Source organism: Drosophila eugracilis, unplaced genomic scaffold (genome assembly GCF_018153835.1).
Source record: "Drosophila eugracilis isolate 14026-0451.02 unplaced genomic scaffold, ASM1815383v1 contig_2161, whole genome shotgun sequence".
Classification (NCBI taxonomy): domain Eukaryota; kingdom Metazoa; phylum Arthropoda; class Insecta; order Diptera; family Drosophilidae; genus Drosophila; species Drosophila eugracilis.
This window is the reverse complement of record NW_024573046.1, coordinates 310,219-334,558: the sequence shown is the minus strand read 5'-3', so window position 1 is coordinate 334,558 and position 24,340 is coordinate 310,219. Positions and strand designations below refer to the sequence as shown.

General features: G+C 41.0%; 1 protein-coding gene and 1 long non-coding RNA gene across 2 annotated transcripts in view; one reads left to right on the top strand and one right to left on the bottom strand.

The window, feature by feature from the left end:
• Positions 1 to 24,340, bottom strand: part of LOC108103233 — an 87,791-nt gene that overhangs the window by 17,669 nt on the left and 45,782 nt on the right. Inside the window, exons 2-3 of the long non-coding RNA XR_005993750.1 lie at positions 21,747 to 22,092; positions 21,412 to 21,632 (exon numbers count right to left, since the gene is read on the bottom strand). This is a non-coding gene — a long non-coding RNA (uncharacterized LOC108103233). The remainder of the gene's footprint in view (positions 1 to 21,411; positions 21,633 to 21,746; positions 22,093 to 24,340) is intronic.
• LOC108103232 (larval cuticle protein A2B) lies at positions 21,985 to 22,788 on the top strand. Its single transcript, XM_017208633.1, has 2 exons — positions 21,985 to 22,064; positions 22,296 to 22,788. The coding sequence occupies exons 1-2, from the start codon at positions 22,053 to 22,055 to the stop codon at positions 22,743 to 22,745; spliced, it is 462 nt and encodes a 153-aa protein (XP_017064122.1). The 5' UTR covers positions 21,985 to 22,052; the 3' UTR covers positions 22,746 to 22,788.

The window sequence follows — 24,340 nt, the reverse complement described above, 5'->3', positions numbered from 1 at the left end:
AGTAAGCTGCATAAAACAGTCAATGTTTTAGCAGTGCGTCTTGTTTTGACAAAGTTAGAGCTAAGAAACGGCAAAAAAGCCGAGCTCTCTGCTGTCAACCGACGTATACGTGATTTTGGGCACAAAAAATCAGTTTTTGGGCCATAGCGCAGCCAAAAATGGTCCAAATGAGGGAGTCTAATACCTCGTAGGACTCGTAACTTGATTGTTATGATTCCCAATTGGTTTGCATGCAAATCTGGGAAACTTCATTTTGGGCCCATTTTTGAAAATTTTGATGATGGTACCCCTTATCAAAAATGCGAAATTTGGGTCAAAATTGACTTTCCCAAAATCGAAAAACGAGTGATAGGGGTAGTAAGTGTTGGTCGTTAGCAGCACAAAACGGTCGTTCTTTTGGCTGTGCGCCTTGTTTTGACCGAGCTAGAGCTAAACACCCGAACATAGTAATGCAAATTTCTTTTAAAAATAGATTTCCTGCCTTCGCAGCAACAAACCAGAACAATAACGCAAAAACCAAGTATAGGGCTGTTATGTTTCGGAAGTAAGCTGCATAAAACAGTCAATGTTTTAGCAGTGCGTCTTGTTTTGCCAAGGTTAGAGCTAAGAAACGGCAAAAAAGCCGAGCTCTCTGCTGCCAACCGACGTATACGTGATTTTGGGCACAAAAAATCAGTTTTTGGGCCATAGCGCAGCCAAAAATGGTCCAAATGAGGAGTCTAATACCTCGTAGGACTCGTAACTTGATTGTTATGATTCCCAATTGGTTTGCATGCAAATCTGGGAAACTTCATTTTGGGCCCATTTTTGAAAATTTTGATGAAAAAATGCGAAATTTGGGTCAAAATTGACTTTCCCAAAATCGAAAAACGAGTGATAGGGGTAGTAAGTGTTGGTCGTTAGCAGCACAAAACGGTCGTTCTTTTGGCTGTGCGCCTTGTTTTGACCGAGCTAGAGCTAAACACCCGAACATAGTATTGCAAATTTCTGTTAAAAATAGACTTCCTTCCTTTTTTGGCTATTAAATCAGCCTTCGCAGCAACAAACCAGACCAATAACGCAAAAAGCAAGTATAGGGCTGTTAAGTTTCGGAAGTAAGCTGCATAAAACAGTCAATGTTTTAGCAGTGCGTCTTGTTTTGACAAAGTTAGAGCTAAGAAACGGCAAAAAAGCCGAGCTCTCTGCTGTCAACCGACGTATACGTGATTTTGGGCACAAAAAATCAGTTTTTGGGCCATAGCGCAGCCAAAAATGGTCCAAATGAGGAGTCTAATACCTCGTAGGACTCGTAACTTGATTGTTATGATTCCCAATTGGTTTGCATGCAAATCTGGGAAACTTCATTTTGGGCCCATTTTTGAAAATTTTGATGAAAAAATGCGAAATTTGGGTCAAAATTGACTTTCCCAAAATCGAAAAACGAGTGATAGGGGTAGTAAGTGTTGGTCGTTAGCAGCACAAAACGGTCGTTCTTTTGGCTGTGCGCCTTGTTTTGACCGAGCTAGAGCTAAACACCCGAACATAGTATTGCAAATTTCTGTTAAAAATAGACTTCCTTCCGTTTTTGGCTATTAAATCAGCCTTCGCAGCAACAAACCAGACCAATAACGCAAAAAGCAAGTATAGGGCTGTTAAGTTTCGAAGTAAGCTGCATAAAACAGTCAATGTTTTAGCAGTGCGTCTTGTTTTGACAAAGTTAGAGCTAAGAAACGGCAAAAAAGCCGAGCTCTCTGCTGTCAACCGACGTATACGTGATTTTGGGCACAAAAATCAGTTTTTGGGCCATAGCGCAGCCAAAAATGGTCCAAATGAGGAGTCTAATACCTCGTAGGACTCGTAACTTGATTGTTATGATTCCCAATTGGTTTGCATGCAAATCTGGGAAACTTCATTTTGGGCCCATTTTTGAAAATTTTGATGATGGTACCCCTTATCAAAAATGCGAAATTTGGGTCAAAATTGACTTTCCCAAAATCGAAAAACGAGTGATAGGGGTAGTAAGTGTTGGTCGTTAGCAGCACAAAACGGTCGTTCTTTTGGCTGTGCGCCTTGTTTTGACCGAGCTAGAGCTAAACACCCGAACATAGTATTGCAAATTTCTTTTAAAAATAGATTTCCTGCCTTCGCAGCAACAAACCAGAACAATAACGCAAAAAGCAAGTATAGGGCTGTTATGTTTCGGAAGTAAGCTGCATAAAACAGTCAATGTTTTAGCAGTGCGTCTTGTTTTGACAAAGTTAGAGCTAAGAAACGGCAAAAAAGCCGAGCTCTCTGCTGCCAACCGACGTATACGTGATTTTGGGCACAAAAAATCAGTTTTTGGGCCATAGCGCAGCCAAAAATGGTCCAAATGAGGAGTCTAATACCTCGTAGGACTCGTAACTTGATTGTTATGATTCCCAATTGGTTTGCATGCAAATCTGGGAAACTTCATTTTGGGCCCATTTTTGAAAATTTTGATGATGGTACCCCTTATCAAAAATGCGAAATTTGGGTCAAAATTGACTTTCCCAAAATCGAAAAACGAGTGATAGGGGTAGTAAGTGTTGGTCGTTAGCAGCACAAAACGGTCGTTCTTTTGGCTGTGCGCCTTGTTTTGACCGAGCTAGAGCTAAACACCCGAACATAGTAATGCAAATTTCTTTTAAAAATAGATTTCCTGCCTTCGCAGCAACAAACCAGAACAATAACGCAAAAAGCAAGTATAGGGCTGTTAAGTTTCGGAAGTAAGCTGCATAAAACAGTCAATGTTTTAGCAGTGCGTCTTGTTTTGACAAAGTTAGAGCTAAGAAACGGCAAAAAAGCCGAGCTCTCTGCTGTCAACCGACGTATACGTGATTTTGGGCACAAAAATCAGTTTTTGGGCCATAGCGCAGCCAAAAATGGTCCAAATGAGGAGTCTAATACCTCGTAGGACTCGTAACTTGATTGTTATGATTCCCAATTGGTTTGCATGCAAATCTGGGAAACTTCATTTTGGGCCCATTTTTGAAAATTTTGATGATGGTACCCCTTATCAAAAATGCGAAATTTGGGTCAAAATTGACTTTCCCAAAATCGAAAAACGAGTGATAGGGGTAGTAAGTGTTGGTCGTTAGCAGCACAAAAACGGTCGTTCTTTTGGCTGTACGCCTTGTTTTGACCGAGCTAGAGCTAAACACCCGAACATAGTAATGCAAATTTCTTTTAAAAATAGATTTCCTGCCTTCGCAGCAACAAACCAGAACAATAACGCAAAAAGCAAGTATAGGGCTGTTAAGTTTCGGAAGTAAGCTGCATAAAACAGTCAATGTTTTAGCAGTGCGTCTTGTTTTGACAAAGTTAGAGCTAAGAAACGGCAAAAAAAGCCGAGCTCTCTGCTGTCAACCGACGTATACGTGATTTTGGGCACAAAAAATCAGTTTTTGGGCCATAGCGCAGCCAAAAATGGTCCAAATGAGGAGTCTAATACCTCGTAGGACTCGTAACTTGATTGTTATGATTCCCAATTGGTTTGCATGCAAATCTGGGAAACTTCATTTTGGGCCCATTTTTGAAAATTTTGATGATGGTACCCCTTATCAAAAATGCGAAATTTGGGTCAAAATTGACTTTCCCAAAATCGAAAAACGAGTGATAGGGGTAGTAAGTGTTGGTCGTTAGCAGCACAAAACGGTCGTTCTTTTGGCTGTGCGCCTTGTTTTGACCGAGCTAGAGCTAAACACCCGAACATAGTAATGCAAATTTCTTTTAAAAATAGATTTCCTGCCTTCGCAGCAACAAACCAGAACAATAACGCAAAAAGCAAGTATAGGGCTGTTAAGTTTCGAAGTAAGCTGCATAAAACAGTCAATGTTTTAGCAGTGCGTCTTGTTTTGACAAAGTTAGAGCTAAGAAACGGCAAAAAGCCGAGCTCTCTGCTGCCAACCGACGTATACGTGATTTTGGGCACAAAAAATCAGTTTTTGGGCCATAGCGCAGCCAAAAAATGGTCCAAATGAGGAGTCTAATACCTCGTAGGACTCGTAACTTGATTGTTATGATTCCCAATTGGTTTGCATGCAAATCTGGGAAACTTCATTTTGGGCCCATTTTTGAAAATTTTGATGATGGTACCCCTTATCAAAAATGCGAAATTTGGGTCAAAATTGACTTTCCCAAAATCGAAAAACGAGTGATAGGGGTAGTAAGTGTTGGTCGTTAGCAGCACAAAACGGTCGTTCTTTTGGCTGTGCGCCTTGTTTTGACCGAGCTAGAGCTAAACACCCGAACATAGTATTGCAAATTTCTGTTAAAAATAGACTTCCTTCCTTTTTGGGCTATTAAATCAGCCTTCGCAGCAACAAACCAGACCAATAACGCAAAAAGCAAGTATAGGGCTGTTAAGTTTCGGAAGTAAGCTGCATAAAACAGTCAATGTTTTAGCAGTGCGTCTTGTTTTGACAAAGTTAGAGCTAAGAAACGGCAAAAAAGCCGAGCTCTCTGCTGTCAACCGACGTATACGTGATTTTGGGCACAAAAAATCAGTTTTTGGGCCATAGCGCAGCCAAAAATGGTCCAAATGAGGAGTCTAATACCTCGTAGGACTCGTAACTTGATTGTTATGATTCCCAATTGGTTTGCATGCAAATCTGGGAAACTTCATTTTGGGCCCATTTTTGAAAATTTTGATGATGGTACCCCTTATCAAAAATGCGAAATTTGGGTCAAAATTGACTTTCCCAAAATCGAAAAACGAGTGATAGGGGTAGTAAGTGTTGGTCGTTAGCAGCACAAAACGGTCGTTCTTTTGGCTGTGCGCCTTGTTTTGACCGAGCTAGAGCTAAACACCCGAACATAGTATTGCAAATTTCTGTTAAAAATAGACTTCCTTCCTTTTTGGGCTATTAAATCAGCCTTCGCAGCAACAAACCAGACCAATAACGCAAAAAGCAAGTATAGGGCTGTTAAGTTTCGGAAGTAAGCTGCATAAAACAGTCAATGTTTTAGCAGTGCGTCTTGTTTTGACAAAGTTAGAGCTAAGAAACGGCAAAAAAGCCGAGCTCTCTGCTGTCAACCGACGTATACGTGATTTTGGGCACAAAAAATCAGTTTTTGGGCCATAGCGCAGCCAAAAATGGTCCAAATGAGGAGTCTAATACCTCGTAGGACTCGTAACTTGATTGTTATGATTCCCAATTGGTTTGCATGCAAATCTGGGAAACTTCATTTTGGGCCCATTTTTGAAAATTTTTGATGATGGTACCCCTTATCAAAAATGCGAAATTTGGGTCAAAATTGACTTTCCCAAAATCGAAAAACGAGTGATAGGGGTAGTAAGTGTTGGTCGTTAGCAGCACAAAACGGTCGTTCTTTTGGCTGTGCGCCTTGTTTTGACCGAGCTAGAGCTAAACACCCGAACATAGTATTGCAAATTTCTGTTAAAAATAGACTTCCTTCCTTTTTGGCTATATAAATCAGCCTTCGCAGCAACAAACCAGACCAATAACGCAAAAAGCAAGTATAGGGCTGTTAAGTTTCGAAGTAAGCTGCATAAAACAGTCAATGTTTTAACAGTGCGTCTTGTTTTGACAAAGTTAGAGCTAAGAAACGGCAAAAAGCCGAGCTCTCTGCTGTCAACCGACGTATACGTGATTTTGGGCACAAAAAATCAGTTTTTGGGCCATAGCGCAGCCAAAAATGGTCCAAATGAGGAGTGTAATACCTCGTAGGACTCGTAACTTGATTGTTATGATTCCCAATTGGTTTGCATGCAAATCTGGGAAACTTCATTTTGGGCCCATTTTTGAAAATTTTGATGATGGTACCCCTTATCAAAAATGCGAAATTTGGGTCAAAATTGACTTTCCCAAAATCGAAAAACGAGTGATAGGGGTAGTAAGTGTTGGTCGTTAGCAGCACAAAAACGGTCGTTCTTTTGGCTGTGCGCCTTGTTTTGACCGAGCTAGAGCTAAACACCCGAACATAGTATTGCAAATTTCTGTTAAAAATAGACTTCCTTCCTTTTTTGGCTATTAAATCAGCCTTCGCAGCAACAAACCAGACCAATAACGCAAAAAGCAAGTATAGGGCTGTTAAGTTTCGAAGTAAGCTGCATAAAACAGTCAATGTTTTAGCAGTGCGTCTTGTTTTGACAAAGTTAGAGCTAAGAAACGGCAAAAAAGCCGAGCTCTCTGCTGTCAACCGACGTATACGTGATTTTGGGCACAAAAAAATCAGTTTTTGGGCCATAGCGCAGCCAAAAATGGTCCAAATGAGGAGTCTAATACCTCGTAGGACTCGTAACTTGATTGTTATGATTCCCAATTGGTTTGCATGCAAATCTGGGAAACTTCATTTTGGGCCCATTTTTTGAAAATTTTGATGATGGTACCCCTTATCAAAAATGCGAAATTTGGGTCAAAATTGACTTTCCCAAAATCGAAAAACGAGTGATAGGGGTAGTAAGTGTTGGTCGTTAGCAGCACAAAACGGTCGTTCTTTTGGCTGTGCGCCTTGTTTTGACCGAGCTAGAGCTAAACACCCGAACATAGTATTGCAAATTTCTGTTAAAAATAGACTTCCTTCCTTTTTGGCTATTAAATCAGCCTTCGCAGCAACAAACCAGACCAATAACGCAAAAAGCAAGTATAGGGCTGTTAAGTTTCGGAAGTAAGCTGCATAAAACAGTCAATGTTTTAGCAGTGCGTCTTGTTTTGACAAAGTTAGAGCTAAGAAACGGCAAAAAGCCGAGCTCTCTGCTGTCAACCGACGTATACGTGATTTTGGGCACAAAAAATCAGTTTTTGGGCCATAGCGCAGCCAAAAAATGGTCCAAATGAGGAGTCTAATACCTCGTAGGACTCGTAACTTGATTGTTATGATTCCCAATTGGTTTGCATGCAAATCTGGGAAACTTCATTTTGGGCCCATTTTTGAAAATTTTGATGATGGTACCCCTTATCAAAAATGCGAAATTTGGGTCAAAATTGACTTTCCCAAAATCGAAAACGAGTGATAGGGGTAGTAAGTGTTGGTCGTTAGCAGCACAAAACGGTCGTTCTTTTGGCTGTGCGCCTTGTTTTGACCGAGCTAGAGCTAAACACCCGAACATAGTATTGCAAATTTCTGTTAAAAATAGACTTCCTTCCTTTTTTGGCTATTAAATCAGCCTTCGCAGCAACAAACCAGACCAATAACGCAAAAAGCAAGTATAGGGCTGTTAAGTTTCGGAAGTAAGCTGCATAAAACAGTCAATGTTTTAACAGTGCGTCTTGTTTTGACAAAGTTAGAGCTAAGAAACGGCAAAAAAGCCGAGCTCTCTGCTGTCAACCGACGTATACGTGATTTTGGGCACAAAAAATCAGTTTTTGGGCCATAGCGCAGCCAAAAAATGGTCCAAATGAGGAGTGTAATACCTCGTAGGACTCGTAACTTGATTGTTATGATTCCCAATTGGTTTGCATGCAAATCTGGGAAACTTCATTTTGGGCCCATTTTTGAAAATTTTGATGATGGTACCCCCTTATCAAAAATGCGAAATTTGTGTCAAAATTGACTTTCCCAAAATCATAAAACGAGTGATAGGGGTAGTAAGTGTTGGTCGTTAGCAGCACAAAACGGTCGTTCTTTTGGCTGTGCGCCTTGTTTTGACCGAGCTAGAGCTAAACACCCGAACATAGTATTGCAAATTTCTGTTAAAAATAGACTTCCTTCCTTTTTTTGGCTATTAAATCAGCCTTCGCAGCAACAAACCAGACCAATAACGCAAAAAGCAAGTATAGGGCTGTTAAGTTTCGGAAGTAAGCTGCATAAAACAGTCAATGTTTTAACAGTGCGTCTTGTTTTGACAAAGTTAGAGCTAAGAAACGGCAAAAAAGCCGAGCTCTCTGCTGTCAACCGACGTATACGTGATTTTGGGCACAAAAATCAGTTTTTGGGCCATAGCGCAGCCAAAAATGGTCCAAATGAGGAGTCTAATACCTCGTAGGACTCGTAACTTGATTGTTATGATTCCCAATTGGTTTGCATGCAAATCTGGGAAACTTCATTTTGGGCCCATTTTTGAAAATTTTGATGATGGTACCCCTTATCAAAAATGCGAAATTTGGGTCAAAATTGACTTTCCCAAAATCGAAAAACGAGTGATAGGGGTAGTAAGTGTTGGTCGTTAGCAGCACAAAACGGTCGTTCTTTTGGCTGTGCGCCTTGTTTTGACCGAGCTAGAGCTAAACACCCGAACATAGTATTGCAAATTTCTGTTAAAAATAGACTTCCTTCCTTTTTTGGCTATTAAATCAGCCTTCGCAGCAACAAACCAGACCAATAACGCAAAAAGCAAGTATAGGGCTGTTAAGTTTCGGAAGTAAGCTGCATAAAACAGTCAATGTTTTAACAGTGCGTCTTGTTTTGACAAAGTTAGAGCTAAGAAACGGCAAAAAAGCCGAGCTCTCTGCTGTCAACCGACGTATACGTGATTTTGGGCACAAAAAATCAGTTTTTGGGCCATAGCGCAGCCAAAAATGGTCCAAATGAGGAGTCTAATACCTCGTAGGACTCGTAACTTGATTGTTATGATTCCCAATTGGTTTGCATGCAAATCTGGGAAACTTCATTTTGGGCCCATTTTTGAAAATTTTGATGATGGTACCCCTTTATCAAAAATGCGAAATTTGGGTCAAAATTGACTTTCCCAAAATCGAAAAACGAGTGATAGGGGTAGTAAGTGTTGGTCGTTAGCAGCACAAAACGGTCGTTCTTTTGGCTGTGCGCCTTGTTTTGACCGAGCTAGAGCTAAACACCCGAACATAGTAATGCAAATTTCTTTTAAAAATAGATTTCCTGCCTTCGCAGCAACAAACCAGAACAATAACGCAAAAAGCAAGTATAGGGCTGTTATGTTTCGGAAGTAAGCTGCATAAAACAGTCAATGTTTTAGCAGTGCGTCTTGTTTTGACAAAGTTAGAGCTAAGAAACGGCAAAAAAGCCGAGCTCTCTGCTGTCAACCGACGTATACGTGATTTTGGGCACAAAAAATCAGTTTTTGGGCCATAGCGCAGCCAAAAATGGTCCAAATGAGGAGTGTAATACCTCGTAGGACTCGTAACTTGATTGTTATGATTCCCAATTGGTTTGCATGCAAATCTGGGAAACTTCATTTTGGGCCCATTTTTGAAAATTTTGATGATGGTACCCCTTATCAAAAATGCGAAATTTGGGTCAAAATTGACTTTCCCAAAATCGAAAAACGAGTGATAGGGGTAGTAAGTGTTGGTCGTTAGCAGCACAAAACGGTCGTTCTTTTGGCTGTGCGCCTTGTTTTGACCGAGCTAGAGCTAAACACCCGAACATAGTATTGCAAATTTCTGTTAAAAATAGACTTCCTTCCTTTTTGGCTATTAAATCAGCCTTCGCAGCAACAAACCAGACCAATAACGCAAAAAGCAAGTATAGGGCTGTTAAGTTTCGGAAGTAAGCTGCATAAAACAGTCAATGTTTTAACAGTGCGTCTTGTTTTGACAAAGTTAGAGCTAAGAAACGGCAAAAAAGCCGAGCTCTCTGCTGTCAACCGACGTATACGTGATTTTGGGCACAAAAAATCAGTTTTTTGGGCCATAGCGCAGCCAAAAATGGTCCAAATGAGGAGTGTAATACCTCGTAGGACTCGTAACTTGATTGTTATGATTCCCAATTGGTTTGCATGCAAATCTGGGAAACTTCATTTTGGGCCCATTTTTTGAAAATTTTGATGATGGTACCCCTTATCAAAAATGCGAAATTTGGGTCAAAATTGACTTTCCCAAAATCGAAAAACGAGTGATAGGGGTAGTAAGTGTTGGTCGTTAGCAGCACAAAACGGTCGTTCTTTTGGCTGTGCGCCTTGTTTTGACCGAGCTAGAGCTAAACACCCGAACATAGTATTGCAAATTTCTGTTAAAAATAGACTTCCTTCCTTTTTTGGCTATTAAATCAGCCTTCGCAGCAACAAACCAGACCAATAACGCAAAAAGCAAGTATAGGGCTGTTAAGTTTCGGAAGTAAGCTGCATAAAACAGTCAATGTTTTAACAGTGCGTCTTGTTTTGACAAAGTTAGAGCTAAGAAACGGCAAAAAAGCCGAGCTCTCTGCTGTCAACCGACGTATACGTGATTTTGGGCACAAAAAATCAGTTTTTGGGCCATAGCGCAGCCAAAAATGGTCCAAATGAGGAGTCTAATACCTCGTAGGACTCGTAACTTGATTGTTATGATTCCCAATTGGTTTGCATGCAAATCTGGGAAACTTCATTTTGGGCCCATTTTTGAAAATTTTGATGATGGTACCCCTTATCAAAAATGCGAAATTTGGGTCAAAATTGACTTTCCCAAAATCGAAAAACGAGTGATAGGGGTAGTAAGTGTTGGTCGTTAGCAGCACAAAACGGTCGTTCTTTGGGGGGGTGCGCCTTGTTTTGACCGAGCTAGAGCTAAACACCCGAACATAGTAATGCAAATTTCTTTTAAAAATAGATTTTCCTTTGCCTTCGCAGCAACAAACCAGAACAATAACGCAAAAAGCAAGTATAGGGCTGTTAAGTTTCGAAGTAAGCTGCATAAAACAGTCAATGTTTTAGCAGTGCGTCTTGTTTTGACAAAGTTAGAGCTAAGAAACGGCAAAAAAGCCGAGCTCTCTGCTGTCAACCGACGTATACGTGATTTTGGGCACAAAAAATCAGTTTTTGGGCCATAGCGCAGCCAAAAAATGGTCCAAATGAGGAGTGTAATACCTCGTAGGACTCGTAACTTGATTGTTATGATTCCCAATTGGTTTGCATGCAAATCTGGGAAACTTCATTTTGGGCCCATTTTTGAAAATTTTGATGATGGTACCCCTTATCAAAAATGCGAAATTTGGGTCAAAATTGACTTTCCCAAAATCGAAAAACGAGTGATAGGGGTAGTAAGTGTTGGTCGTTAGCAGCACAAAACGGTCGTTCTTTTGGCTGTGCGCCTTGTTTTGACCGAGCTAGAGCTAAACACCCGAACATAGTATTGCAAATTTCTGTTAAAAATAGACTTCCTTCCTTTTTTGGCTATTAAATCAGCCTTCGCAGCAACAAACCAGACCAATAACGCAAAAAAGCAAGTATAGGGCTGTTAAGTTTCGGAAGTAAGCTGCATAAAACAGTCAATGTTTTAACAGTGCGTCTTGTTTTGACAAAGTTAGAGCTAAGAAACGGCAAAAAAGCCGAGCTCTCTGCTGTCAACCGACGTATACGTGATTTTGGGCACAAAAAATCAGTTTTTGGGCCATAGCGCAGCCAAAAATGGTCCAAATGAGGAGTGTAATACCTCGTAGGACTCGTAACTTGATTGTTATGATTCCCAATTGGTTTGCATGCAAATCTGGGAAACTTCATTTTGGGCCCATTTTTGAAAATTTTGATGATGGTACCCCTTATCAAAAATGCGAAATTTGGGTCAAAATTGACTTTCCCAAAATCATAAAACGAGTGATAGGGGTAGTAAGTGTTGGTCGTTAGCAGCACAAAACGGTCGTTCTTTTGGCTGTGCGCCTTGTTTTGACCGAGCTAGAGCTAAACACCCGAACATAGTATTGCAAATTTCTGTTAAAAATAGACTTCCTTCCTTTTTTGGCTATTAAATCAGCCTTCGCAGCAACAAACCAGACCAATAACGCAAAAAGCAAGTATAGGGCTGTTAAGTTTCGGAAGTAAGCTGCATAAAACAGTCAATGTTTTAGCAGTGCGTCTTGTTTTGACAAAGTTAGAGCTAAGAAACGGCAAAAAAGCCGAGCTCTCTGCTGTCAACCGACGTATACGTGATTTTGGGCACAAAAAATCAGTTTTTGGGCCATAGCGCAGCCAAAAATGGTCCAAATGAGGAGTGTAATACCTCGTAGGACTCGTAACTTGATTGTTATGATTCCCAATTGGTTTGCATGCAAATCTGGGAAACTTCATTTTGGGCCCATTTTTGAAAATTTTGATGATGGTACCCCTTATCAAAAATGCGAAATTTGGGTCAAAATTGACTTTCCCAAAATCGAAAAACGAGTGATAGGGGTAGTAAGTGTTGGTCGTTAGCAGCACAAAACGGTCGTTCTTTTGGCTGTGCGCCTTGTTTTGACCGAGCTAGAGCTAAACACCCGAACATAGTATTGCAAATTTCTGTTAAAAATAGACTTCCTTCCTTTTTTGGCTATTAAATCAGCCTTCGCAGCAACAAACCAGACCAATAACGCAAAAAGCAAGTATAGGGCTGTTAAGTTTCGGAAGTAAGCTGCATAAAACAGTCAATGTTTTAGCAGTGCGTCTTGTTTTGACAAAGTTAGAGCTAAGAAACGGCAAAAAAGCCGAGCTCTCTGCTGTCAACCGACGTATACGTGATTTTGGGCACAAAAAATCAGTTTTTGGGCCATAGCGCAGCCAAAAATGGTCCAAATGAGGAGTGTAATACCTCGTAGGACTCGTAACTTGATTGTTATGATTCCCAATTGGTTTGCATGCAAATCTGGGAAACTTCATTTTGGGCCCATTTTTGAAAATTTTGATGATGGTACCCCTTATCAAAAATGCGAAATTTGGGTCAAAATTGACTTTCCCAAAATCGAAAAACGAGTGATAGGGGTAGTAAGTCTTGGTCGTTTGCAGCACAAAACGGTCGTTCTTTTGGCTGTGCGCCTTGTTTTGACCGAGCTAGAGCTAAACACCCGAACATAGTATTGCAAATTTCTGTTAAAAATAGACTTCCTTCCTTTTTTGGCTATTAAATCAGCCTTCGCAGCAACAAACCAGACCAATAACGCAAAAAGCAAGTATAGGGCTGTTAAGTTTCGAAGTAAGCTGCATAAAACAGTCAATGTTTTAGCAGTGCGTCTTGTTTTGACAAAGTTAGAGCTAAGAAACGGCAAAAAAGCCGAGCTCTCTGCTGTCAACCGACGTATACGTGATTTTGGGCACAAAAAATCAGTTTTTGGGCCATAGCGCAGCCAAAAATGGTCCAAATGATGAGTGTAATACCTCGTAGGACTCGTAACTTGATTGTTATGATTCCCAATTGGTTTGCATGCAAATCTGGGAAACTTCATTTTGGGCCCATTTTTGAAAATTTTGATGATGGTACCCCTTATCAAAAATGCGAAATTTGGGTCAAAATTGACTTTCCCAAAATCGAAAAACGAGTGATAGGGGTAGTAAGTCTTGGTCGTTTGCAGCACAAAACGGTCGTTCTTTTGGCTGTGCGCCTTGTTTTGACCGAGCTAGAGCTAAACACCCGAACATAGTATTGCAAATTTCTGTTAAAAATAGACTTCCTTCCTTTTTTGGCTATTAAATCAGCCTTCGCAGCAACAAACCAGAACAATAACGCAAAAAGCAGGTATAGGGCTGTTAAGTTTCGGAAGTAAGCTGCATAAAACAGTCAATGTTTTAGCAGTGCGTCTTGTTTTGACAAAGTTAGAGCTAAGAAACGGCAAAAAAGCCGAGCTCTCTGCTGTCAACCGACGTATACGTGATTTTGGGCACAAAAAATCAGTTTTTGGGCCATAGCGCAGCCAAAAATGGTCCAAATGAGGAGTGTAATACCTCGTAGGACTCGTAACTTGATTGTTATGATTCCCAATTGGTTTGCATGCAAATCTGGGAAACTTCATTTTGGGCCCATTTTTGAAAATTTTGATGATGGTACCCCTTATCAAAAATGCGAAATTTGTGTCAAAATTGACTTTCCCAAAATCATAAAACGAGTGATAGGGGTAGTAAGTGCTGGTCGTTAGCAGCACAAAACGGTCGTTCTTTTGGCTGTGCGCCTTGTTTTGACCGAGCTAGAGCTAAACACCCGAACATAGTATTGCAAATTTCTGTTAAAAATAGACTTCCTTCCTTTTTTGGCTATTAAATCAGCCTTCGCAGCAACAAACCAGACCAATAACGCAAAAAGCAAGTATAGGGCTGTTATGTTTCGGAAGTAAGCTGCATAAAACAGTCAATGTTTTAGCAGTGCGTCTTGTTTTGACAAAGTTAGAGCTAAGAAACGGCAAAAAAGCCGAGCTCTCTGCTGTCAACCGACGTATACGTGATTTTGGGCACAAAAAATCAGTTTTTGGGCCATAGCGCAGCCAAAAATGGTCCAAATGATGAGTGTAATACCTCGTAGGACTCGTAACCTGATTGTTATGATTCCCAATTGGTTTGCATGCAAATCTGGGAAACTTCATTTTGGGCCCATTTTTGAAAATTTTGATGATGGTACCCCTTATCAAAAATGCGAAATTTGGGTCAAAATTGACTTTCCCAAAATCGAAAAACGAGTGATAGGGGTAGTAAGTCTTGGTCGTTTGCAGCACAAAACGGTCGTTCTTTTGGCTGTGCGCCTTGTTTTGACCGAGCTAGAGCTAAACACCCGAACATAGTATTGCAAATTTCTGTTAAAAATAGACTTCCTTCCTTTTTTGGCTATTAAATCAGCCTTCGCAGCAACAAACCAGACCAATAACGCAAAAAGCAAGTATAGGGCTGTTAAGTTTCGGAAGTAAGCTGCATAAAACAGTCAATGTTTTAGCAGTGCGTCTTGTTTTGACAAAGTTAGAGCTAAGAAACGGCAAAAAAGCCGAGCTCTCTGCTGTCAACCGACGTATACGTGATTTTGGGCACAAAAAATCAGTTTTTGGGCCATAGCGCAGCCAAAAATGGTCCAAATGATGAGTGTAATACCTCGTAGGACTCGTAACTTGATTGTTATGATTCCCAATTGGTTTGCATGCAAATCTGGGAAACTTCATTTTGGGCCCATTTTTGAAAATTTTGATGATGGTACCCCTTATCAAAAATGCGAAATTTGTGTCAAAATTGACTTTCCCAAAATCATAAAACGAGTGATAGGGGTAGTAAGTCTTGGTCGTTTGCAGCACAAAACGGTCGTTCTTTTGGCTGTGCGCCTTGTTTTGACCGAGCTAGAGCTAAACACCCGAACATAGTATTGCAAATTTCTGTTAAAAATAGACTTCCTTCCTTTTTTGGCTATTAAATCAGCCTTCGCAGCAACAAACCAGACCAATAACGCAAAAAGCAAGTATAGGGCTGTTATGTTTCGGAAGTAAGCTGCATAAAACAGTCAATGTTTTAGCAGTGCGTCTTGTTTTGACAAAGTTAGAGCTAAGAAACGGCAAAAAAGCCGAGCTCTCTGCTGTCAACCGACGTATACGTGATTTTGGGCACAAAAAATCAGTTTTTGGGCCATAGCGCAGCCAAAAATGGTCCAAATAAGGAGTGTAATACCTCGTAGGACTCGTAACTTGATTGTTATGATTCCCAATTGGTTTGCATGCAAATCTGTGAAACTTCATTTTGGGCCCATTTTTGAAAATTTTGATGATGGTACCCCTTATCAAAAATGCGAAATTTGGGTCAAAATTGACTTTCCCAAAATCGAAAAACGAGTGATAGGGGTAGTAAGTGTTGGTCGTTAGCAGCACAAAACGGTCGTTCTTTTGGCTGTGCGCCTTGTTTTGACCGAGCTAGAGCTAAACACCCGAACATAGTATTGCAAATTTCTTTTAAAAATAGATTTCCTGCTTTTTTGGCTATTAAATTAGCCTTCGCAGCAGCAAACCAGAACTATAACGCATAAAGTAAGTATAGGGCTGTTAAGTTTCGGAAGTAAGCTGCATAAAGCAGACAATGTTTTAGCAGTGCGTCTTGTTTTGACAAAGTTAGAGCTAAGAAATTGCAACAAGGACGTGCTCTTTGCTGTCGTAAATCATAGCATAATTTTGGGCACATAAAATCAGTTTTTGGGCCAAAGCGCAGCCAAAAATGGTTCAAATTAGGAGTGTAATACCTCGTAGGACTCGTAACTTGATTGTTGTGATTCCCAATTGGTACATAGGTACAGCTAAGAAAATGCAACAAAACAGGGCTCTTTCTTTATAAATCTGCATTTAAGGTTTAAAATGTAATATGCCATATCAAAAATGCTAATTTTGGCTTGTCCTAAAATCAAAATGAAAAATAGGTAAAGTAAGAAGACTTGTACGAAATACGTATACTAAATAAAATATTTTCGATACAATAGAATTTTAAAGTGTATTTAATGTTTTATCTTATGTTTAAATTTTTAAAATAAATCTTTTCCAGAAGAAGCAAGTTAAACCCAGATTTGCCAAGATCTTTGAGGCATTAATCCTCGAAAAATGCTTTTGCATGCTGGTTGGCATTCGGCATTCTTTATAATTGTCATATCATGCTGCATTGGAGAATCCCCAAAGCGCGGCCACTCCCCCTACCCGCCGCACTTTTACGCCCATCTCTGCAAAGGGACGGTGATGAAAATTCAATTCGAAATGCGCAAACAGCAAACAAACTGGCCACGCCTCCTTGCACTCCACGCCATTTCCCACCCATTACGTGACCTGAAAAAGTGGGCGGCGAATGGGGTGGCGTAGGGAGCGAAACGAAACCCAAATGAAATTGTCTAAACACGTTACCAATGCCAGCAAAACTTGGCCAACAAAAGTACTGTCAATTCCCAAACAACACAGGGATATCAATATGGCTCTTTATGAGCACAACAAACGGTATAGAGGGTTTAATAAATTCAGAGACTTATTTGCCTTAAATGTCCATCCATTTCGTTGGTAACTAACTTGATCAATAAGTCTAGATAAAAATTGCTTAAATAGAAGAAAAGCTTTCAATTTTAAGCTAACTTAAGCTGCAGTTCTTAATATTTAAGGGAATTACTTTTATTTACCCAATCGCCTTAGAACCAAAAGGGCTGTTAGCATGCGAACCGGACATGATGTGAATCCTCTCGTGGATATCCATAACGGAGCCACAATTCGGTTGATGAACTTCATTTGGTTACTCCCATTGGGATTGGATGTTTCAAGGGTTACAGAAAAAAGTAGCAGGATGTACATAGTTTTACTGTTAATTGCAATTTATGCGGCGGGGGGGAGAGGGTTGGGAGGTGGTTAAGGTCGTTAAGGGGTTAAGGCAGGGGATTCCGGAGCCCAGGAGACAGAACCCAGGAACTGGAATTTCGGCTCCAGTTGCAGTGGCAAATAAAAAGGTGTTGATGGACTGCGACATGACTGCACAAATTGCATCGACACGGGTTTGGCATATGGCCAGAATCGAATAAAACAGGACAGGACAGACCTCAATAGAGGTCTCAGTAATGGGCGGAATGGGTGATATGGGGGCGTGGTAACATTGCAGTTGCAATTGCAGTCGCAGCTAATTAAACGCGAAAATTGCAGCGGGGAAAAGCGGGGAAATTGTTGCCAATTTTACAGCCATTGAAATTGGCGATGGAGCCAGTGATGCCAGCTTTTTGACCCAAATCAATAAATATTTTATAGCAAAATGAGTAATTTTTTATATTTTTTTGGTTGATCACAAAATTGATGTAATAAATTATTGTTTTACTATGATGAAGTGTCGAATATTTCTATTTTTAATATTTTAAATAGGAAACGTAATTTTAAAATGATTTTATTTCATAAAAGTTTTTAATACGCATTAGTTAGGACCTCGAACTTGCGTAATTATTAGTATCTGGTTACTTCTCTTCACTGACTGGGTCTACTTGGACAAAATGTAGTGCCCCAAGCTATCCATTCGATTTCAATTGGAATTCAATTCGAGCCGCTATACGATGGCAAATTAAATATGGTTGGCAGGATCTGATGGTCCTGTGTGGATCCTATGCCCATTACCTCGATCCCAAAACCCCTGTCCGAAGCCCATGTGGTTTGTTTGGCCGCAGAGGAACTCGAATTAGAATGGAAAATAATTGCAGCTGGCGCCGTTTCAATTAGGTACGTTGCATGAATTTGCTAATGCAGCTGATTCCCTCACGCCATGTGCCACCCAATCCCAATTTCAGGTCCCCAACCCAAAGCCAAACCCAATTCAAAGTCTAGACCCAAATCCAGATCCCAACCCTCCATAGTTTGTACTTTTATCCCAGTACATCCTCCTCAATTTGTTGCTAATTGCACGGCATTATGCACTGCGCAAACGTAGCTAGTAAATTCCTTAGAATACTCTCTGGTGGAGTTAAAAATATAACCCATTAAATTGAGTTTTAGTTCAAGAAAGACAGAAATATATATTGAAATATGAAACTTAAGCTAGTTTCAGAAATAATTTCTCAGTCAGCATTGTTTTGGCCAGTGTTTGCCGTTGGGCAACACCGAAATTGAGTGGCCACAGCGGAGCTGAAACCGCCTTAACCCCTGTTTGCCAGCTGCCTGTTTCCAGTCGCCAGTTGGCAACTCATTCCCAGCGATGTTTCCCGTGCAATTTGCCAACTGCACTCGAGGGATGCATTCTGCTGACCGAACGACCCGGTCAACTGATGTTCCGCCCTCCTTGGCCCAATGTTGGGCTCGGAATGTGGGTGGGATTCTTGGTGGGAACGGAAGAGAAGAGTTTTGGACCAGGATTTGGAAGCCTAAAAATTCAACTGGTGAAAAGTTGCATTCGCTTTCATCGACTTGGAAATATTCTTGGCCATAAATCAAGCAATGTCCTTGCCATATTGCCATTCCACCCAATCCATTTCCATTTCGATTTTGGATTCCAGAGTTCCAGTTCATTTCGATGCCATTAGTTGCCCACTCCGATTCGCAAATAACTCACATGAAATCGGCTCGAAATTGATAATTGATTTGGACATTATGATGTGCCACCTAATGCCCGAATGCCGCATCATTGAATGGTCAAAAAGTCCCACCTACTTGTCACCCACCATTCCGGGGTTCATCAATTGCCCAATTTCAGTGAATTAAAACCAATCGCTGGAAGATGAGGCCATTATGTGTCATGCACTGAACAATATTTAGATAAACGTTTTTGATTGAATTAATGCATAGATAAAGATCTTAACAAAGTTTATAACTTACTATATATAGAAACACCTATAATATATATTACTAAAAATATAAAAATTATTAAATAATGATAGCTACTTTTAAAAATAAAAGAAACAATGCAGCTGAGAGAGTACTATCGGTGCCTTAGTTTTCGCCCAAACAAGTCCTGCGGCGAATTCAGAAAAGCTTTGGAACGAATACTGGTGGATGAGCAGGATTCTTGGCCTCCACATTTTGGATTTAAGTTGAGGGAGATCCCGGCGATGTCAGAAGTTGGCAGCATTTACTTCATTGTGCTTAACACTTTCCGCTTTGCCAGACGCCGCTTGACAGCGCCTTGTTGCCCTCGCCGCCCTCCCCCTTTTGAACTCACCGAAAACCCCACTTAACCCCCTGTACTCCCACCACCATCTCCATCGAGTTTAGGACTTCCTGCGGGTGTTGCAAAGTTGTGCGGCATGGCTGATGTATGCTCATATAACTTTGCCACTAACGATGAGCTCATGAGCTGCATAATAATGAGCCAAAGTCGGGAGGCCCCACTATTTCGGAGCTTGTAATCCTCGAGGATTGAGGTGGGCACGAGAAACATGTCCCTAGTAGAGACCTCTACATCTACCTCAATCCCATTCAAAACTGCATCCATTTCGCATTTATCGACTTAATATATGCCCGGCCATCAATCGTCTGGTTATGGCCATGAATGCCGCACGATTAATCTGCCAACTGATTTCCCGTTGACGAAACAACAATGCCCAGCTAATGCGGGCCAATTATTCATATTTCCAACCCAATTCAACCACCCACAAAAATATGGACTCCATCGGCCTCACCTGCGGGCGGTGGTGGGTTAAGGACGATTGGATTGGGTAGCAGAAACACGACCAAGAAGCGGCGCCAGGCATAGGAACTTGTCCTGCCAAATGATTCGCTTTGATTAACATTTGGCTGTTCCTGTTTATACTTCTGACCTGCATACAAAATGTCCTTTTTGCTTCTGTACTTAGAGAAATAAGGGATTTCTTGGTCATTTAATCTTTGCTCAAACTAACCTTTAAGTTTCGTAGTTTCAATCGTAACTCATTGGTGTATTAAAATCACAATTAGATGAAACAGAAATGGTAATAATACACTTATACTTTGAAGTTCTAATAATTAAACAGAGAAGGGCTGCAATCTTAAGAACTGTAAGCTGCACCTTTATTTACAGCGAAGCCACTTTCTTCTCCCGTGGCAACTTTCAAGTGTTTAATTGCAGTTTGCGAGTGCTAAATACTTGATTTATTTTTTCTGCGTATACATGGCCGATCTGCAGCTACTTGGGGCTATTTAGCTGGGAACTTTAAGTGGGCCAACGGCGGAGCGGGGTTACGCTTCTGGCCATCGTCTTTTCAATTAGCCCGATGCAAAGCATCCTGCATCCACGTCCTAAAAAACCCCAACCCTCCGAGCTCCAATCTCAAAAAACCCCTTGAAAACCGCCACCCCTGAAGGCCTCCACTAAAACTCAGACCATTGCGTTACAAGTGCAAATTAGTCGAGAGTGCCAACAAATTTAACGAGCAAATTTACACTCAGCGAGCAGCAACAGAAGGGCAGTTTCTGGAGGGGATTTCCAGAGGGTTTCCGAAAGGGGGGTTTCACGGGGGCCTTCCTGAGGCCATGACCCGAGTGCATGTCCCTGGCCCGATCTCACAATTGCCCCGGACTTCCATCTGAAGGCAATTGCAAATTTGCCTCCCTTTTATTTTTTCGGGCAGAGGCTTACCCCCTCCAAATGCCTGTGTTTTAATTTAAGCAACACAGTGCCGCAATTTTCCCCTCAAAAAAAAAAAAAAAAAAAAAGGAAAAGGAAGGAAAAAGTGAAAAGCCTTGTGGCAGGGCGAACCTTTTCCCCGATTTTTGCTCCGCTTTTCCGTTTGTCTTATTACGCCTGGGCGTTGGCCACTTTTTCCTTGCCGCCTAAGTATTTCCTTTGATTCGGTAGGCCGTGTGTGTTTGTCGTTGGAAATTGATTCAAAAATTGGATACAGCAAATGAGAGGAGGGCCTGGAACTGACCTGACCTGACAGAATCTGGGTTCCTATATACAAAAAGCCCAAAACCGAAAACCCAAAACCAGCTGCAGTCCTCGAGGCCAGCTGGGAACCCATGTCAACTTTAATTGAATTTGATAGAACGGATATTTAGCCAAGGCTGCGCACCATTTACACCATTAGCAGAGACCTCCTGCTGGCTAAGGATCTACAGCTCCACCTCCCATCCCAATCCCAATCTCCTCCACCTTCTTCCATCAGATTCTACCACTCATATTCGTAATTAAACTTGGAGTTGGACTTATGTTGGCCGTCATGTCCAACAGTCTGCAGATTTCAATAAATTCTCAAAGCTCAAAGGCACATGGAAGGTAGATTATTTACTTTTTCGTATGTCATCCAAATATCAAAATATTTTAATATCAAAATTCAATTTCGTAGTGAAGAAACCTATATATCTCAGGCAATTATTAAGAATATCTGCCCTTATATAAATATTCTGTGAATACAGTTTTAAAGTTTAAATAATACTCACTTTTGCATACTGTTTACGTTCCGAGTTCTCAGTTCCAGCAATCACTCAAATTCTGTGCCATGACTTGCCATTTCTATATTCCGGCCAGATGAAGATGACAAGCCAAGTTGACTGGATCCCGAAATCACAGAGTAATGATTAAAATATTACATTGCCGCCTGGTTAGTCTTAGGCCACTGGGCCAGTTTGTCTTGGTATATCTATTACGATTTATGTCATTGCTAAAAGCCGAAAAAAAGAGAATAGTTGTCATTAACTTGGACAGTTGTTGGCCAGACCGGTTTGCCAAAATATCTACGCACATTACAAAACGAGGCTCTGACTGGCATACTTACTGGCACACATATGTTTTGTTATTATGATTTTTGTTGGTGTACTTTTCTGGTTGCCGACTGTGTCAAATTGCTTGATTTGCTACACAAAAGGTCCGTAGAGTCGGCCTTGGGCGGTACTTTGTTTTGGCTGGGCTTTGGGTTTTGTGGGTTTATGGATTTGGGTAATGAGAGTGGTAAGTACATCGTCACCAGGTGAACCATTTTGGCTATAAAGGCGTTGCAACGGCTGGATTTCTTATCAAACAGCTTCCAGCTATCGACTCAGTCACATCAATCGACTTTCAGTCTTCAAATCCAGCTACTAAAATGGCATTCAAGGTGGGTTGACCAGGACCAAAAGGAATATCTATAAATAAAAGAGTTAGGAGCTTATGTAAATTTCATTTTCAAATAATTAATAGTGGTGTTATGTTTTATTTAACGTAAACTAAAGTTTTTAAGTAAAATCCCATACTTTTCGGCTCTTAAATGATGTATTTTATTTATATATTTTAAAAAATATTTAAGCTTATTAATGAAATACTTCTTTTTAATATTTAATTTCTGCAGTTCGTGGCTCTCTTCGCGTTGATCGCTGCCGCCAGTGCCGGTGTCCTGCCTGCCGCACAGGTGTACCATGCCGCCACACCGGTGGCTACCTATGCAGGACCTGCTCCTGCTGCCGTTCTAAAGACCGTGGCCCATCCGGTGCTGGCCAAGGCTGACGAGGAGTACGATCCCCATCCCCAGTACAAGTACGCCTACGATGTGCAGGATTCGCTGTCGGGTGATTCCAAGAGCCAGGTGGAGGAGCGTGATGGTGATGTGGTACGTGGCGAGTATTCCTTGATCGATTCCGATGGATTCAAGCGCACAGTTCAGTACACCGCCGATCCCATCAATGGATTCAATGCCGTGGTTAACCGTGAGCCATTGGTTAAGACCGTCGTCAAGGCCGTAGCTCCAGTGGCCCCCGTCTACGCATCCTACGCCGCTCCAGCTGCTGTCTACCACCACTAAACTAGAGCCCTGCTTAGACCCAATTTGTTGACTTAGTTGTAGGTGTTGATCCACAAATATAAGTTTTTTTTTTTAATATGAAACTTTAGCAAAGTTAATGTTAATTATTTCATCACCATCACCAAAAATCTTTACATCATTCTTGCCTATAATATGTAAGCATCATCTTTCTCTGCATTCCGTTTGCTCTCGATCCGCCGGAATCCGCACTCCGGGCAACATTTGCTGCACTCGTGGAGTAAATCAAAGGCATTCCCCATATACATATACGAAGAGCATAGTCTGGCTTCCGTTTTACTTTTTATTTTAGTGCCGTTTGCCTTTGTTATTAAATTGCCAGCCACATTGCGCACACTGGGGAGTATTTATTAAGTCATAACCTCCCATATGTGCAATATATATATATATATATATGTACATATATCTGGATATATACTAGGGGGGAGTGGGTGTAATTGTGCTAACAACACACGCGCACAGATGCAAACGACGTGCAGTTCGCACCTACATTTCACCCACACATATTATACACCTCAAGGATGGGTAAACTTTCCCCGGCAGAAAGAAAGTGCAGAGAAAGTAGTGGCAGAAGTGGAAAAACAACAATAGGAGAACAGCTTACCATTGAAAGTCCTTTGAATTTTTGAATCAATCGAATGATAGTCATTACGCAATAATTCATGGCTTAAATTATTGTTTAGTAATCAACAGTTTAAGGTACAGACCTGATCTACTTAAATTCTAATCTTTATATTAATAATACGCCCTGATGGCAGAGTATTATATGTATCTTGGCTTTGCCAGGACTTGAATGGCCAACTGCCAGCAATTGTATTGTGAAAAGTTTGCGAATCTTAACGATTTGCTTATTGTTCTTTCAGGTTATGCATTTACCGAGTACATATTTGAGAGTTCCATGCCCAAAGACTGCCTGCTGGGTAAACAAGTTGCCAAGTTAGTTGGGCAAGGGCACGAAATCCAGGCCCAGCTGGGGTACGGTGAACATTAATGGGTTAACAAGAGTTCGAATGCTCTTAAACAGCAGGCCATTCAAAGCGAACATGGTCAACACAGCTTTATATTAGATTGAGAAGGGGTAATAGATTGTTAAAGAACTTGCAACAACTTTCTTAGAAATGCTATAATATATTTACTGACTTGATTGATGATAACTTAATCTATAGTTAATTACAATAACCTATCAAATAGTGGGTAAAATCCATTCGATTGATAGACTACTCTCAGCAATTTTCATTTTATTTTCGACTTTCATGTTCCACATGGCCCCAGAAGATGATGTTGCTGCTGTGCTGCTTTTGCCGCTGCTGCTGCTGTGGGTGTTGCTGCTGCCACTATTGCTGTGGCAAGTTGCCGTCGCGAAGCCGAAATGAAATTCCCGTTTAATTGCTGCAACAGACTGCTGGTGCCACACATGTTGCACATTCCATGGGTTATGGGGCACAGGAAGCCCGGGCAGAGTAAGCACGACTATAACTAATTGAATTATGTGGTTGCAACAGTTCCAGCCGCTTCATCTTCTCAGTTCTCAGCTTCTTTGTTTTTGCCACTGGTTGGCGGCCTGGGCCAAATCGCGC